Genomic DNA, 18,417 nt, shown 5'->3' with positions numbered 1-18,417 from the left:
GGAAATAAATTTGCTGTTTTATAGAGTTGTGATTATTTTTTCTTTCCTTCCCCCCCAAAAAAGCAAAAAATAAAGAGATGTTCTTTTAAACAAATTTTCACAATAATGTTTAAAAGGATATGTCAAAGTCAGTAAGCTTCCATTTACATTTTGCTTCTACATAATTTCCATTTCACTGATGGAAAACAATTTTCTGTTAGAGAATTTGACAGCAACTGTAACAGTCATTCAAGAAGACGTTAATCCTGAAATGCTCTGTCACAATCATGGAGTCCTCAGCCTACCTGGCTGTCCTTTCAGTGGATTGAAGCTGGCAAGTGCTGAGTATTTGCTACTTGATTCTACAAAATACGTGCTTATCTTTGAAGCATGTGAACAGTTAGATTGACTTCAAAAGGAATTCACCAAGGACACTTACAGGACTGAAGTTAAACAGTGGTGTAAGTGTTTTGCTGTTTCAAGAGAGGAATGGTAGGCATTCAGGAAAGTCTCAAACCTGGCATTTTGTTTTGTGAAAAAAACCCTGTTGAGGAATATCTGAGAACTATAGGTGCTTGTTGCAAATATTGTACAGAAAAGGGACCATGGTTTGAAAGAGATAACAGGTGGATTTGGAGCAGGAGAGTGAGTAGATCTCAGAAGAGAAAGATATGATTTTGCATGAATAAACTAGATACCAAAAATATCTTTGCCCAAGGCACAGATATATCTCAGCCAGCATCTGCTGAGAACACTCCATTGATGACTTTGAAGAAAAATAGCCCACTCAAGATGAGGACTAGCTTTAGTGATGAATTGCACATATTCATCATGCAGCTCTCTTTGAAGCTCTATAGGCTGTCTACTAGAGCTCAAATGTAATTTAAAGAAGTTTACATATGGTTTGAGAGCCACAGCCTAAGCATTGCTGCTTCAGTCAATACCACAAGAGCTTCCACTGATTTACAGAGCAAAGCAGAATGCTTTACTGCAGTCATTAACATCAGTGCAAATGAAGGTTGCTATTAATCTGTGTTTCTCCTGTTGTGGTTGCTTTCTACACTCTTGTGAGAAGCCATTAAGATCTAAGAGCATACACAAGCTCAGTGTAGTTGACTACTGGAATGTGAAGATGGAATTAATTTTTTGATTGTTTCTTCTTCAGCATCCTAAATTGGGTGCAAATATTTTTTCAATAAAAATCATAGTGATGTGAAAATACTGTCCACAACATACATGCAAGCTTATAATTCCAAAAGTTAATATTTCAACTAGATGGGTAAAAGTATATTTCAGTAATATTCAGAATTTCCTCATATCAATATTCTTTGTGCAGAAGGGCAAACAATAGTAAAAAAAGAAGAATCAGTAAGGATAAGGTTCCTGTTTAGTCTTGAACCAGCAGCCACTTACTATATATTCTGCACTCTGATCTGTAAACCTTCCAAAATACTTATTAAGACTAATCAAGGATTTATTCAAGCCATAGAATTAGATTCTGCACTTTGGGAAATGCTTGCAAAATAGACCTCTTCATTCTCCCTCCATCTTTTAACCAGAAAGTTACTCAGTTTTCTACTGTATAATACTGTGTCAGTGAGAAGAGCAGCCAAGGTGTCAGAAATTGCTACAGCAGTCAGATGAGGTAGCTGGCTCACCAAAATGCCTTTGCTCTGCAGGTAGTGTAGAAGCATCCTTGAGTGAGGACATAATCCAAGTGACTCACATTTGGAGTAGCCCTTCCTGGGGGATGCTTTCATAGCAACGTGATGGTCCACAGTTAGAGGTTGGTCTAGTGACTTTTCAGCACCTTCTGCCCCAAAATTCCCATTTAGAACTCTACATAGTCTAATGTGAAATCCCATCTCATTTCCCAAGGAATTGTCAGGAAGATGGTAAAAAATAACCAGTGACATAGTCTATCTAAACAGACAGCAGTCTCATCCCCTGAATGACTCCTCAGGTGGGTTTCCTGCACAGCATTTATGTGATGTGGTGACACACGAAATATTTGATAATTTATTGTCATTCAAAAGTTTTCAAGTCTTGAATGGAAAAAAAGAATAGAAGGGAGGAACTTTGTGCTATTTATGGAAGAAGGAGCATTTCTATTTCATCCAGTTTTGCTCAGATCAATATCGTATTAGCTCAGCAGGCTAAGGTTTACATGTTGCACAAAAAAATTCAATACCTCTTTGTGTCATATTCTGCACATTTTTGGCACTTTTATCCACATAGCTGGCAAAGGGAAAAGTACTGTGATGGCAGGGCCAATCTGTTGAAGACTCAAATGCATAATCACTAAATATGTCTTAAAAATTATAAACCAGTGAGTCATGGGGAATCTTAAAGCCTGTCTGCTTTAAACAAAGTTCTCTTCTGTTTGTCCTTTCAAAGAGGTTTCCCTACAGGAAATGGGAGGAGGGAGGCTCAGAGTACCATAACATGGTAGCCTTATCCTCCTTATATTCTTGCAGTTCAGAGCACCATCAGCAGCTATAATCTTGAAAGCCATTCTGAGAAAGAGCAGGATCAGAGCTGTTTGCACATAGAAAATGCAAAAGAAAACAAAAACAAATACAAAACCAAAAACTTGCAGCACCTGGAATGTGGGGCATTATTTTGTGTTTTTTTTAAAGCTGCTAATGGTAACAGTCTAAACAAATTTCTCTCTCTGAAAAATAAAACCATGAAGCTTTAGTGATTTTTAGGATGAGGAAGAACTCAATTCATAGCCTCTATAGGATGTTTCATTCTATCAATGCATTGAACCACCTTAGTGGAAAAAGTCTGAATTGGCAGGTATTTCAAATGCCATGGGATTGCCAAGGCAACTGAAGAGTAACTGTGGCCAGAGCATGAATAGAAAAGGACATGCTGGCAGCAAGAGCTGTAACATCTGAGCTCCCTCTTTCTGGCAATTCTAGGGCCTTACAGAAATGTGTAGCTTACATAAGTAAGTATTAAGTTATTCCAAGCTGGAACTATTTTTCTTGTTGAAAATGCCAATAAATGACTTGAAAATTATGTTAGCTGTAGATTTTCTTTGAACTGTGAATAATTAGTATAGATAAACATTTTATATTTTAAACTGAAAGTGTAATGGACTTTCTAGAGAAATGACAAGGTGTTAATTTAAGCCTGGAAAGCCAGTGGTGTAAGCATCAGAATGACACCTCATGATTATTTTCATGATTGACTCCATGGGTGGGTTTTAGCATTATCCTCTCTTTTTGTTTGTAAGCACAGATGTACCACCATTCCACAGCCTAAGGACCTATCTGTAGGGAATGCTCAAGTGCTAGAAGGCCACATATGTTGGTTGTGAATTCAGTAGCTTAATTAAGGAAAAAGATTATCTCACTGCACAGGAAATGTTGAAAAATACCAAAATCTGGTTTATACAGTATTAACGTGAAGAGAGATCATGTAACTCTGTATGTGTGTGTATTCTGTGACATGGAGATATACTTAAGAAATTCTTGCTCTTTTGAAAGGATTAAGATTTCACTCTCAAATTCTTTTACAATATTCTTTAATATTGACCGTATGGGCAAAAGAGCTATGGGGGTCTGAAAGCCTAAATAAAGGGGGGTGAAGGAGGAATATAGCCATTGGTCGTAGCCTCAATATGAGTCAAAAATGTTTTTCAAAGTTTGAGATGAAATTAACAGATCATCTGCAGTATAGAGCATAAACCCTGGAAGGCACTGTTTGAACCCCTCACAGCATATTGTGTACTAGGTTGGCAAATCAAGCCATTCAGTTGCTCTTGTCATAAATTGGTGCTTCAATCACACTTTGGAAAATACTTGTGGTGCTTTGTATGAGTAATTTTGTGTATCACTGCCCTCTCTGCATACTTTGAAGGACACTTTTCTAAATCCTGGTTCTGTACATTTTCAGAGGTTCATGGAGTGCTATCTGGAGCATTTTAGAAGCGCGATTGCTAGGGTAGGATAAACAATTTATTGTTCATCGCTAAATCATTGATGGCACTGTTATTTCAAGCTGTTACAGAGGTTGACTGTTTCCTGCTGAGGGACTGTCTTTGGGAGGATATTGTAGTGGCACCTATTGTTATAGCAGCGCTGGCAGTTTACTATTGTGTCCTGTTTCTTTGCAGTTGGCCCACACATCGGGCGTTATTGTGGGCAAAACAACCCAGGACGTGTCCGGTCTTCAACGGGGATTCTTTCAATGGTATTTTACACCGACAGTGCAATAGCAAAGGAGGGCTTCTCAGCAAACTACAGTGTGTCACAGAGCAGTGTCTCAGAAGGTCAGTATTTATCTATCCCGCAGAGCTTCTTGGAAAATACTCTCTGTTATGTCTTCTTGCACACCAGGTGTTGTCTGAAGCTTTAAAGGAACCTTAAATAAATAAGAGGGTAGAGAAGGATTGGTTTTGTTTTCCTTTTTTCTTTTTTATTTTTTTTTTAAAGAACAGCTGCCCTTTGAAAAGAAGTGCAAGAAGCAGAATTCTCCTTACAGTTTTATTCCACTGTATTGCTAGGAAGTTGGGATAATTATTGTGAAAAACTGTGCTGACCAAGGAAACGCAGGAATGCAGAGCAATTGAACACTTGCATTAAAACAATGAAACATGAACAATGAATGCACTATCCAAAGCCTTCTTTTATTACATGGAATAAGCTTTGATGATCGATTTCTTGAATAAAAAGAACCCATTTAATATATGTGCTCTTGTTAAACCATTTCATAAGCTAGCTCAGCTTTGTTCTCTGTCTCGTATTTTTTTCTCAGTTGACTCCTTTTCATGCTTACCCTTTGGACAGAGAATGAAATGAAGTGAGGGAAACGGGAAAATAACACGCTGTGTTACACCATGTCCTTGCAGATTTCATTGCTTTCCTCAATGATAAAACACACATTTTATATCAAACTCCCTCTCCTTTCTGTGTCTTTACTGAGTTTTGAGCAGATTCATACAGATTTTATGTAGTTGTTGAATCAAAAAAGAGACAAAAGAAAAATGAGTAAACTGAAAATTTAGCTGTAACTCCCCATCTCTCCTCCACTCCATGCCTTTCTAACAGCTTTCTTACACACATGTAGGCAGGAAGAGGGAATGGGGGACTCACAGCCTCCGTGGATGGGAAGCATTGTATCTTCAGCTAGTTTGGTTTCTCCTTATGTAAGAGCTGCTCCCATCCCTTCATAACTAGCACAAACAACTTGTGTCCCCCATGTCCCCCTCCTCTCCAGGCTGTAGATGCACCATCACACTGGAGTCAGAATTAATAATATCTGCAATGCCAAGATGCCTTCAGCTCTCAAACACAGGACAGCAGAACAGAGGCTGATGTGTATGAAAATCCTTTTGGATGACAAGAGGAAGCATTTTACATGCTGCAGACTTAGACAGAGAAGAGAATTCTCTCATTTAATTTCAGATCCAGAGAAGGTGCAATAAAAAGGAGCAACATATATACAACCCCAACATACATCCAACTCCATTTCACAGAGTTATTTATCTTAAATTCTAATAAATCTTAAATTCTAATAAATTAAATTCCTTCTAATAAAGGAATTAATTCTATTTTATAGTGGGAAGTCCTTGAACAGAAGCATAGGCCCATGGGGCTTTTTCTCTTGCCCTTGTACTGACATGAAGGCCCAGGAGCACCTGGGTGTGAGGATCTGCCTGAAGCTCATGCCTTCTCCTGCCTTAGTGGGGGTTGGAGCCTTTATTTTTAAAGACTGGGAGAATTGAGTCACTCTGCCCTACCAACCTTTGAACTCTCTGTAGTGATTAGGAAGTCAATTGATTCTAAATTAGCTAGATAATTTTTGTGTAAACAAAAAGAGATTGAATGGAGATGATCAACTCATTTACAATAGACCACATTACAGAAGAGCTGGTAATTTCCTTAGGTCAATAATTTTGTGGCCTGAATTCAAATTTTGTTCACCTATTTCATTCCAGTGTCTAGAATCCAAAGAGAATGATTCAAATTTTAATAATATTTTTAAACCATTTTATATTTTTTGTACTGAAGTAAATAGTTTTAAAATCAAATTATTTCATAAAGTTGTCTAGGTTGTCTTTTCTGGGCTTTTGCATAATTTTGAGGTGAAAATACATTGTTCTATATTATGAATCAACAGAAGTGTCTGTGCTAGCCTAGGATAGACACTTCTATTGTCCTATACTGAAACGGCCACAATACTGGGCTAAAATATTTGTATGGCATTATTATTGCAGGAATTGCCATGGCAACTCAAATGGCAGTATTAAGAATGACACCACAAGCCCAACACTGCCTCACTTAAAGTTGCTAAAGTATTCAAAGTCACATAAAAATACATTATTTAGATATTCATATTCAAAGCAGGTAAATGTTCTTATTATTCAAAGTCTAAATAAAAAAGCTGACCATAATAATGATGGTAATTTATTTTTCTTCAGATTTCCAGTGCATGGAACCACTGGGCATGGAGTCAGGAGAAATTCACTCTGATCAAATCACTGTCTCCTCCCAGTACAGCGCTATCTGGTCTTCAGAAAGGTCCCGGCTAAATTACCCTGAGAATGGATGGACCCCAGGGGAAGATTCTATCAGAGAATGGATACAGGTAAAAAGATAACATTTTAAAGACGTTATTAATAATACTCTGTGGAGTTTATTGGATGTGAAGAATGCAAAAGAAAGGAAAAAAATAAAGCAGTGAAGTACTTCTACATAATTTAAGAATCGTTGCAAGTGAATTGCTCATACTCCCCATTAGACAGACAAAAAAAGACTTACTCCCAAGGGCATAGAAAAAGAAAAGGTCAGGAAGATTAATTCTTCTGCTTCCCACATCTATTGTTTTTGCAGTCTTCTGGGCACAAATAACAGAGATTTTGGTTTAGTGGAAAAGTCAATATTAGTTTAACATGCACTTAAAGTGGAATGTCCCAGTAAACTGAGCATGTGCTACGTCTCTAGCTGATTACAGTTAAGCATTAATACAATGTGGTGTTTTCATGCACTCAGATTTCACCTCAGAAGACCTATGTCCCTTCTAGAGTGTGTTGCTCACAGAATGAGCTCACTGGTCTCTGTCTGGTGGCTATTCTTCCACATCCTTAAACACAACATTCATTACCAAGATGGGCTGCCTTGGCTTTGCTCTGTTAGCACAGGAGAAATCCTGCAAACATTTGTTACCATGAAGAAGCTCCTTGAGTTCAGTCAGTCTCTTTGGACTTGTTGTTTGTTATATAGTGTCAGGTCCATAGCTGAATGGTACATAACTCCTGAACAGGTTTAGACTATTCATATCAATTACCATGTACAAAAAAACTACACTAGCAGGCAAGTATTAATATCATTATATGAAGAAACTGATTATCTTAAATTTAAATTGACTTACACTACTTACCTGAAACTTAGGATATATTTCTGTTGGCAAAAGCTTAAGCATATTCTATCTAAATTACTAATATTGAAAACTTGTTCGTAGATCTGAAACATTCCTCCTACTTCTGTTATTTTCTATAGGAAATTACTAACTGACATATGAAAACAATGCCTTATTAGCCTTTCATACAAGTGTTCACACTGATGTTTCCTGTGAGGTTTGATGTCTGCAAGAAAGCTTAAAAACATGTTGAGTAGTAGTTAGTAAAGGGAAGAAAGAGGGGGAAATCTTTCATTTCTGATCCCTGGCACACAACGGGACTCTCAGGTGTCCTGCTTGGGGGCCCCTATGCATCCTGAGCTCTTGGCAGTCGAGTACAATGGACCCAATCAGACTTCAGAGAGGCAAAAAAAAAGTATTTTAAAAAAAATCTGTTGATCCTTTTTCATTATTTAGGAATAAACACTAAAATCTCCTCAACCTTATCTAAGTGCAAGGCTTGTTATTAATCATTGCCACTTGCAATCCATGGAATGCACATGGAAAAAGGGTGGAATGCATCAGAATCAAATTCCACGTCTTTCATCTGGTCACAGTGCGGCCACTTTTCCTTTGTTTCCTTCTTTTCTGCTGTCACTTGCACATTTATGACCAGATAATCAAAACAGGAGAGTTAGTCAAATCTCATTAATGTGTTCTGTGTGTCTATTAACTTTATTACGTTATGATAACTACATACCTATATATTACCTATATATATATGTCTTAATCCTTTCACTTAGAACTAGATCTTTCTGAGAAAGAGTTTCAAAGGACTTCTTTTGACCATAAACTTCTTTAATAACAGACACAGCAGAATTCAAACTACTCCAAGTTTTATGCTTAAAACAGCTCAGGGTACCTCAGGCCTCCTGCACATTAATTTCTCAGCCTCCTTTTCTTCCTGCCATAAACCAGGGTGCTCAGGGCCTGAAAAAACCCCTGACCATAATTTCTAGCAGCTTTTTGCTGCCTTCAGCTACCACATCCACCCAGAACCTGGTGGTTATTTGCATGCTCTGCTGCTCATGCCGCAGCTCTCATCCTCTTCACCCAGCTCCTGGTCTGGAAAAAGCAGCAGGAACCATTTCCCTGAGCAGTCCGTTGGACATCTCATTTGCTGCCTGGGACCCATGTGGAGGGACCAACACCCCCAAGGCCGATCTCATTACAGAGCAATTAGGCTGCAGCTGTGTCCTGTTGGCAGAAAGGAGCCTACAAGTTCTTGCTTGAAGGTTCACTGTGTTGAGTAGAGATGCTTTACACATGCTGCAGAACACAACCTGTGCTGCAGAAGAAACTGAGCCAGTTCAGAGATTCAGTATATCATCCCCTTTCATAAGGTACACCTTAACTCATCTTTGGCTCTGATAATTCTTATTTGCCTCTGATTATGCTTATTGTGGTTTAGTCCTACACTGATGTTGATAATTCAAACTTCCAATTGTGTTCTAAATGCTTTCCTGTTAATTGACAATCTTGTGATGAGTGCTAAGGGCTTCAGACCCCCAGAAACCTCAATAAGAGGGTCCTTGTGCGTATGAACCTCCATCTTCTACAGTCTTGATGCCACTGGCAGTAAGTGCATGTTGTGAATTTGTGTCTGGATAAAATACTGAAGTCCCATGTTTCCTCTGTACAAATATCCCTGGGAACAGATGTTCATCTCCGTAAGAGCTTACAGACAAACAACCAAGGACATGTAACTGATAAAGTACTCTGAAATTACCAATAGAAAAAAAATTGTAATATTTTATAAAAAGGAAGAAGGCGCTTGTATGTGAAGGACTGAGGTCACTTTGTTCTGCTTTGTTGTGCATGCTATTGTAAACTAATCATTTATGTGAAGTATTTGCTTTTGTGCAATGCAGCATAAATGGATTTTTGCTGCACAGTGCAGAACTCTAGAAGATATTCAACAGCAAAAAAAACAAAGCTGAAAGATACCGCAATGCTGAACTTAGAACTTTCAAAGTGAAAATTTCTGCCTATATGCCCTTGTCTGAGAGACAGAAGTTTTGTGTGTATCAGTCAACCATTAATTTTTTCATAATTGCAGGTTTCCATACCTACACAAACACTGCAGCTGGTAAAATAGTGATATCTGTCTTTGAGCTAATGTGCATATGCAACTAGGTCATCTATATGAGCTGTGTACAGTCATACATGGGCAGAACAGCTTGAAAATTCAGCTCCAGATATTAATTTCCTCAGTGTGTTGGGGTTTTTTTTGTATAGGGGAAATATTATAGTTCTCCTTTCTCTTCCTTTTACCTCTCTTCAAGGTTATTGTTTTTGTTAAGACAAAAGAAACAGAAAATCTGAGTATCAGCCAAAGGAGATTGGTATCTATAGAGGACGTCTAGAGGGCATGAGATATTATTGTCTCCTTTGAGCTGTTGAAGTCTTTTGGAATATTTTGATGAAAATAATTAGGAAAATAGTGTTGGCTCATTATTACTAATGGATTTGCATGAGTTCCATCTGTGGACCTGAATCCTATTCATTTGTGGAAAAACTAGATTGCTCCTTTGTGGCTGACAGGTATGAACTCCTGAGTCCATCTGAGTTCCACCTGCTTACAGGGCTCTGCTAAGTGAGAGTTGACTTTCCCCTCCTTTCCTTAATTGTTTGAAAGTCAATTTCAAAGCTTAGATTCAAAATAACCATAGTACAGTCACACTGCAAGTCTGCACACCACTTTATCCATTTTATTTTTACCCTCAAACACACTTTGAAAATTGCTCAACTAACATGAGCTTTGGAGTGATTCCTTAATCAGAAACAGAGTCGCTCTAGATTGAATTTCTTCTTTAAAAACACATTAATAAGTCTGTGAATTTTCCAATATGAATGGAATAAAGACATGCATGAGGGAACAAGGGCTGCCAAAAATATTTGTGAAGGTAGTTTATTGTTATATGGGATGTTATTAGCATCTCAACCTTAAGCCCAGCCTACTTGTTTATTGCACTTATGTTTCACACACTTGACTGCCCTTCAGTTTGAAACAGAATAATTTAAGATAAAAAATAAAGCCAGACCTTTAATTTAATCAAGAGCAGGGAACTGCCATTGCAATGTAAGTCATTGTCCCTCATTAACGTATCCTTTCACAGGAAAAATAGTATAGTGTTTCCATTTCTGTAATCTGAACAACAAACATGTTAATAGGTATCAATTACCAGCCAGTTTCAGTACTTAGAACCAGTAAGAAGGTCCATGCAAGGGTTTCACATCTGGTTTTAGTGAAATTGTTCCTGTCTGTGGTATTTAAAATTTAAAGAACTCCTGTTATTGTGCAATTGGGAATCCTAGGGGAGTACAATGTTAATGAAATCCATAATGCACAAGGATTTTATGATTGCATTTTCAAGGCGTTCCTTCAAAAGGGACAACTGATGCCTGCCATGGCAGCAGTAATTGTGTTTTTACAGAGTAGATTTAATGTTCACATTTAAGAAAGCAGTTACATTTACACTTACCTGAAAAAATAACATGCAAAATCTTTATACTTAAGGGTCTTTTTGCATCTTATTTCTTAGTCTTTTGAGTAGGAGCCACGGGCCATTGTGCATGGCAAGCCCTTCTGGCTCAGGGATGCCCCTGGGTTGTGGCCAGCAGCCCCAGGGCAGGAGCAGGGGGAGTTCCAGAGGAGCCCCCACAGGGACACTTGAAACCCACGTGTGTGGCTTTGGGGGGAGACTGATTGCCTATTACCAGGGTCACTGGGAACCTCAGCTGCCATCAATCCTCATCATGGGGTGGGTTTTCAAACCCACAAGGAGCAACACCTTCTGGGTACTTTTACTGCAGGATCTGTATGTTTTCTATCAAAATGTTTCTTCAAATGCATATAACACAAATGTTTGTGCTCCCACCAAGCTGGATGACAGTTTCTGGGTGGCACAATTTTTCTCTCATCCTGTGAGTGAGACCTCTAGCTTGCCCAGAGACCAAAATGTGTTTGTTAATAACATGAGATGTTCAGTTCACATTATGTCTGGGGTAGGAGAAAACCATAAATACAGCTTTAAGAATCCTGGTATCAGATCAAAACTTTGCAGCCACAAACCAAAAAGCACTAGTATGGTATAAACACACTCTGCCTGTTCAAATTTGTTCAAAAACATTAACAGGGGGTTAACATAAGTAGACAGTATGCTCTGGATTGAGCATTATCTGTCATTCTGCAGCTGTCATAGGGTCTTACAGTAAGATGAACTCCTTATTGTGTGTTCTGGCTAATATGACATAAATCCAGCCAAACCAGCCCAAATTTATACTGCTGGGTTTTTCAGCAGGCCACAGACCTGATACCACATGTGAACCTCCAGACTCAGGGGCTGTCACAGGGAGCACCAGGCTCCCTCTGGCCTCTGCCTGCCAGTCCCTCTCTCACTGCCTGCCCATCCCTTTGGCACCTACACCCCCTGCAGTAATTCGAGACCTCTAGACCAGCCAGGCCTAGGAGTGTCAGCTGATCTGGTGCAAAATTCTCCCTCTGCATCTTTCAGCATCCAGGAGTCTGGAGAAAGGCCAGAGAGGTAACAATAGGTCTCCTCAAAAAACAACCTGGGAGATCCCCCTTTCCTTCACTGATTGAAATATCAGTTGTTTATTTAACACTAACTCTGCTGTGCAAGGAAAATATACTCCCATTGATTTAAAGCATTTCTCTGTATACACTACTTCACCAGAATTGAGAGGGAGCTCTGAGATGGAATTTGCCTTCCACATTTGTCTTCATTCCTTTAGTTTTTAACCTACATTCTTCATTATTTGCTCCTATGTAAGCGTAACCCAGGAGCATACATCACTGATGTGAACTGGTATATAGATTAATACTGATTTATTTCCATATCATTTCTGAAAATAATTGCAGTTCATCATTTGGTGTCTTGACCTTTCATCTGTGTCATAGCTGATTTCCTTATCAGGTATTCACTTAAAAACATAGTCAGTATTTATATTTGCTATTGCACAGCACATTCATTTCATTTACAGGTTTATTCTTACATCAGGCAGATGTTTAGGCTGACTTTGCCCAGCAAGCTTATCTTAATACTTCACATAAAAAGTCATGGATGTGCTAGTCAACAGTGCCTGTTATTTTTATTATTATTTCTGGGTTTTTTTGGAGTTTGGTACTGAAGTGAAGCATATTACTGTATAGAATAGCACGAAAACTGGGAAGTCTCATCCTCCCAGTTTTCCTGGCCTTTGAAGGACAGCCTAAGAGATGGAGTTCAAGGCTTTGTGGTGGGGCTTGCCCATCATTAGGGAGCACACTGACATTAAAGCTCAAAAACTGTCAGTCCTTTGTCTTCTCTACCACTTTAGATTACAAGTCATGAATTTAGTTCATGCCATTTTACAGTTCATAACTGCACTCCAGAAATCACAAAAAGCAGAGTTATCTTTGTGTAGAAAAGTGTTACAGTTATCTTAGTGGTCTTAACATGCTTTGCACATGGGCAAAGAATGACAAAAGAATATTCCTTTCTGGAAATCACAGCCAGCACAGACTGTGACACAGCACAGAACCGGGGTTAATTGACCCAGCAGGATACATTCATACCTTTATTTACTGTGACATGGGAATAAATGGTAGAGTTTCACAAAGGCAAGTACTGAAATTAAACTAGAGGGAGAGGGAGAAATAAAAGGGCCCTACAAAGTATGAAGGTTTTTTGATTATTCAAAGTGCTTTAAGAGCTATTTTAGTACCAGAAAGTTCCCAGCCATAGATTTATCACTCTGGGGAGGCTGAAGAGATGCTCAGAGAACTGTGCAAAACCATTGGCAGCCTTATTGCTCTGGAAGTGCAGGTGCAGAATGCAGTTTAGAAGAAAATCCTCTCTACCTCCCTCTGAAATGTTTCAACATCAGGCCTAATACAGAGGGGAGTCCTGTGTGGCTTCAAGCAATCCTGAGTGCAACATATGGAGAAGCAGCAGAGGCAGAGCCCCTCCAAGCCCCCACTGCCAGCCTAATCATTATAATAGTTTCAGTTTTTTCAGGGGATCCACTGTGCAGAGATCTGAGCAGTTTGTATGTAGCTCTGTAATTACCTGTGCATCTACTCCCCAGTCCAGCCCTACATCCCCTCAATGGCTGCAAGACAGATGGCCCTTTAGAGCTGAGATAGCAAATTAAAAACTTGTCCAACCAAAGCACTGATTCAGCAACTACTAAAATAATTTTGTAAATTTATCTCACTTTCACTAGTTGGTTCCAGGAGGCAAAGAAATTAAAATCTTTAATTCTAAACTAAAACTAGTTTTAAACTAACCACCACTGGCTTGTTTCATTTCATTTTTAGGTTTTTTTACATCACATCTTGTTTTTCTTTATTTCACAGAAATTAAATCCACTTATTCTGTACAAAGTGGTTCTTCTCTCTCTCTTTTGTTTTTGTTTTTATTTTTCCCATTCACCAGGTTAGATGTTTGACTTGACTCAAAATATTTGTTATATTTTGCTGGGTTTTAAGCTGCCATCACGCTAAGAAATCAGTTGTTTGTCCCGTTCTGCTGGGTAAGGGAGCTCTCTCCCAGACAGTTTGCAGACCCTGTGGGGGCTGAGGCAGCTTTGCCCACCCAGTAACAAAAACACATCTTAAGCAACACCACAGCCAGGACCCTGTGCAGATGTGAAGGAAGGTATCTCAGAGGGAGATTTTTCTGAGTCTGGCAGAAATAAATTAATCTATGAGACTAGGCAGGTGTCAGACTAGGGTGAGGTAAAGCTCAGGGCTAGAAGTTAAGTGGCTGGGGGCAGTGGCTAGAAACAGAGCCTCGGCTAGGAACGCACAGCTGAGGTGTGTTCTAATAAGCAGAGTTATTACTGAGCTAAAGGTCTCTGTTCTCGTGGGGCTGACCCCGGGCTGGAGATGAGAGGTGTGCTGCTGAGTGCTTTGCAGAGACGATTATGCATTTTTATTCACTCTTTCCACACCTGCACAGTAGTATGAAGCTGTAGAGTTGATGAGTCCTATGGGCCCTTCCCCATCCCAGCATCCAGGCTCCACATTTTCTGTTGCTGAGCTATTATTTGCCTCTCCTGTCCTTGTGTCATCCTGCTTTTCTGTCCCAGTTCAATTCTGTTCTGCCCATTAGGTGACATTTTCACAGCAGTAGCAAAATGGGTAGAGTGGAAGGATAAATGAGATTTCTTCCAAGTGGTAAATACCTGCCCTTCAGAAAGCAATTTGTCTTCTTGCCCCCGCAGAAAAAAAGAAAAAATAAAAGTATCTTTCAAAAAGGAAACACTTAATTTCATTTTGTCTTTGCCTCTAATGTTTTCATTTAAGGTTTCAAAAAAAGTCTTTTAAAAGGCGTCAGAATAACCTCCAAAGCTGACTGGTAAACAAAAGCTGCTAGCAGAGAAAATACAGTTTACCAAACATTAAGCTGAGATTCAGTTCCTCTGTTTTCAGGCACAACTGGCTTCTCACCAGGGAAGTACTGTTTATACATAACTTCACCAACCAGCTGTACCTGTGTAGTCTGGTCTTTCTCTTCATTGCAGCATTCTGTGTTGAACACTTCAGGCTAAACTCATTTCTGGTGTTGATCATCTTGAAGATGATGAAAAGATCAATCTGTCCCATCACATGTTGGACCAGGATATGTTTTAACTGGTTGTATTTAGGTTACAGATTATTGTACTAAAGAGACTATTTCTTTCAGCCATAATAGACACAAGAGCAGGTTCTTCTCCAATGCAAATACTATTAACTTCAGGCAATGGACTGAAGGGTTAACATAGCACAGAGTAATTTTTAAATGTTCTTACCAGGCCTTAAAAATTAGCTGTCCATAGGAGGGTTCCCCCCTTTCATGATATGCTTAACTAAGAAAATACATCCTGTGTTTATTTTTAAAAGCCACAGCACTTAAAAATCAATAGCTTCTCTCTTTACATAACTGCAGATAGAGCAACTTTCAGATAGGTAGAGTGGGGATACAAAAACCAGGCACCATTATCTGGCCAAAGAAACCTTGTAAATAAAATCATCCTGCCTAATTTTTGAGCATGCTCTGCTGAGGGAAGGACGGGGCTGGGGGCAGCCAGTGTCCCAGGTTTGCTTTAGCACCTGGGGGAAGTTTTCTTGGTAGTGAGTGACCTGTGCACCCCTTCTGCTGTCCCGCTTCCTCCTCTGGCACAGGACAAGAGCACCACTCTCAGCAGTGGGTTTTCCAAGCCACAGCCTCAGAAGTATTTAATCTACATGTGTACGTTTCCTCAGAGCTGTGAGGAACATACCAGAAAAAGTGAAATAATCTTTGCATGTGCAGTCTGTCTCTCATTTTTCACCATACATTTACAGCACCCTCACCACACTGTCTAACTGTAGCTACCTGACATTTTTCTAGAAGGTAGCAGAAACTCATATTGTAAAAAAGCAGTGACTTGCTTGGTGACCCAGCAGTAAATTAAAATCATCATATACAATGTGTATGAAACAGAAAATCGAATTTTGATGCAACAAAACTGACAGTTCCATTTAACAGAGAATAAATGAATGCAGACTCCTGTGGATGAATGACTGATTTAAAGAGACTGTGCTGATTTTTCAAAAGATCAAAAGAAAATACATGTATTTCTATGTGAGACAGGTTGTACACCTATTCCAGTGAAATTAGGCTTAAAAAGTATTATATCACAGACACTGACACTTTTTCCTCATTTTGCTATGATTTTTTACAGAAAACCCAAAGCCTGAACTCTCAAAAATATCTGAGTATAGTAAATTCCAGTTATTTTGGTGGAACTGATGGTGAACACAGTGATTGCACAGTCAGATCTATCTATGCCATCAAGGTGTTCTGTCTGAGACAGAAGAGGTTTAATTTTGCACAACATATCGTACCTTAGCAGCTTCCTACCATTAGCATAGGTATGCTGTGAAACAGGAAGGAGAAGTTATTACTGTGTGTTTACACATGTAGTATTGTACTTGTACTCAAAATACCACAATTATAAATCAAGCCCTTCTGCCAGTACCCCCTGATTTTGACAGGACCGCAGCTGGCAGAAAAAAAAAAAAAGAACTTAATAGGCAAAATTCAATTTTTTTCTGCCCAAAGTGTGGTTATTCCCATGTGAAGAAGGCTGAATGAGAAGCTTTGGATTACTTGTTTCCCATTTGTGCATTAGTTGCTCAGTACACTTAGGGGAAAGAAAGTCCTACAATTATGTCCTTCTCTCAGAAAAGAGTGGTTCTGCAAGTATTGCTATAGAGTTTCCCTTTTCTATAGTTTCTAACACAAACCAGGGAAGGTCACATTCAAACCGCACTAAATAGTTGTCTTCATTCCAGATCAGAGGATTAAGCTCAGGTTTAAAATTAAATGTAAATTACAAATAAGTATTCAGAAAACGTTAATTAAAAGTATTACGTTCCTGACTCATTTATTGCTCAGCAAGGGTTCCTAAGTATCTTAGCTGGAGAAAGGGGCCATTCACATTCCTCCTTTTTTTTTGACCAAGTCATTGTACATGTCTTAGGTTATCCATTTGCAAGTTAATGTAGTGCTGAAGCAAAGGTTTTCATTTTAAAGAAGTAATATTTCACAGCAAGATATGTTCCTGCAAGATGTAAAACAATCTTTTTCTAAAGCACTGGGAGTTAATCAGCCTTTCTCTCCATTGCTACAGAGAGGATTTGAATGGCATAAGATGCTGATTGCTTAGATCCCAGAGTCTATAGAAAACCCAATACGATTACATTTTCCTCCCTTTGTTATCAGAGTTTATTGTATCTTGGCGCTCAGGTTTTAAATAGTGTTCAAGTAAGAAAAATAAATTAGGAAAAAGGTATTTTCTGAGTGTTCTGAATGGCGCTGCATCAAAGCCGCACATGAATGCGTGAGCCGGAGCTCGCCGATGAGTGGCGGGGGATGGCTCCGTGTCCCTCCCTGCGCCCCGGGTGTGTTTCAGCCGCGGCTCTGCGGGACTGCCCGCGCTGCGAGCCCTTCCCTGCCGGCTCCCCGGCCCCGCTGGGATACTGTGCCCAGCCCCTATGGCACACTGTGCCCAGTCCTTCTGGGATACTGTGCCCAGCCCCTGTGGCACACAGTGCCCATCCCCTCTGGCACACTGTGCCCTGGCCCCACTGGCACACTGTGCCCATCCCCTCTGGCACACTGTGCCCATCCCCACTGGCACACTGTGCCCATCCCCTCTGGCACACTGTGTCCCGGCCCCACTGGCACACTGTGCCCTGGCCCCACTGGCACACTGTGCCCAGCCCCTGTGGCACACTGTGCCCATCCCCTCTGGCACACTGTGCCCATCCCCACCGGCACACTGTGCCCAGCCCCACTGGCACACTGTGCCCCGGCCCCACTGGCACACTGCACTCCGGTGCCGCTGGCAGCGCCGCTCCCGGCCCCTCGCAGCTCTTCTCTTTCCCATTTGATCTTTATGGTTTCCATACTGGAACGATTTGGTTTGCTGAATTCTGGAAATGTCTCCAGTTAAAATGCTAGTGTATTAACCTGCCGTACTGAGTCTCTTTTGTTTCTCTTTACCAGAGTGCTGCTTGCCAATTTTTATGACTACAGCAGATTTTACTATTCAAACAGAACCAGATGGAACACCAGTTCAAAGAACATGTCAGAATTAAATATTTCTTTTTTAATTAGTTGCTTCTGATTTATGCAAAAAAAAAAATTAACATAAGAGTGGGAGAATGTGCCATGAATCCAGATGCAACACAGCCCACACAAGCATTATCTTTTCTCTGTCAGAGACACAGAAGCTTTTTCTTTTATTCTTTTATTTTCTTTTTTTCCTTTATGTTTCTGGATTTCATTTTTCTTAGGCTTTTTGCATCTTTTCCCTCTTGAGGCAGCCTCATAAGGATGACTGAGGTTCTCTTATGTTTATCAGTCATACTTTCTAAATTTTCTCCTACAGAAACTGGCTGATCTGCTTCTGAGAAAAGTTGCTGTACTCAATTCTGTGACCACAGCATCAGTAGCTCAACTTTGTAGCATCTTTTGACTCTACTCTTTG

General features: G+C 39.7%; 1 protein-coding gene across 1 annotated transcript in view; it reads left to right on the top strand.

Moving 5' to 3' along the window:
* Positions 1-18,417, top strand: part of NRP1 (neuropilin 1) — a 112,921-nt gene that overhangs the window by 54,936 nt on the left and 39,568 nt on the right. Inside the window, 2 exon segments of the mRNA XM_041408384.1 lie at positions 4,106-4,261; positions 6,413-6,579. Of these exon segments, the coding sequence (XP_041264318.1) occupies positions 4,106-4,261; positions 6,413-6,579 (323 nt within the window).

Source organism: Onychostruthus taczanowskii, unplaced genomic scaffold (assembly GCF_017590055.1).
Source record: "Onychostruthus taczanowskii isolate IOZ18803 unplaced genomic scaffold, ASM1759005v1 scaffold3, whole genome shotgun sequence".
Taxonomy (NCBI): Eukaryota; Metazoa; Chordata; class Aves; order Passeriformes; family Passeridae; genus Onychostruthus; species Onychostruthus taczanowskii.
This window is presented reverse-complemented; position numbering and strand designations above follow the sequence as displayed.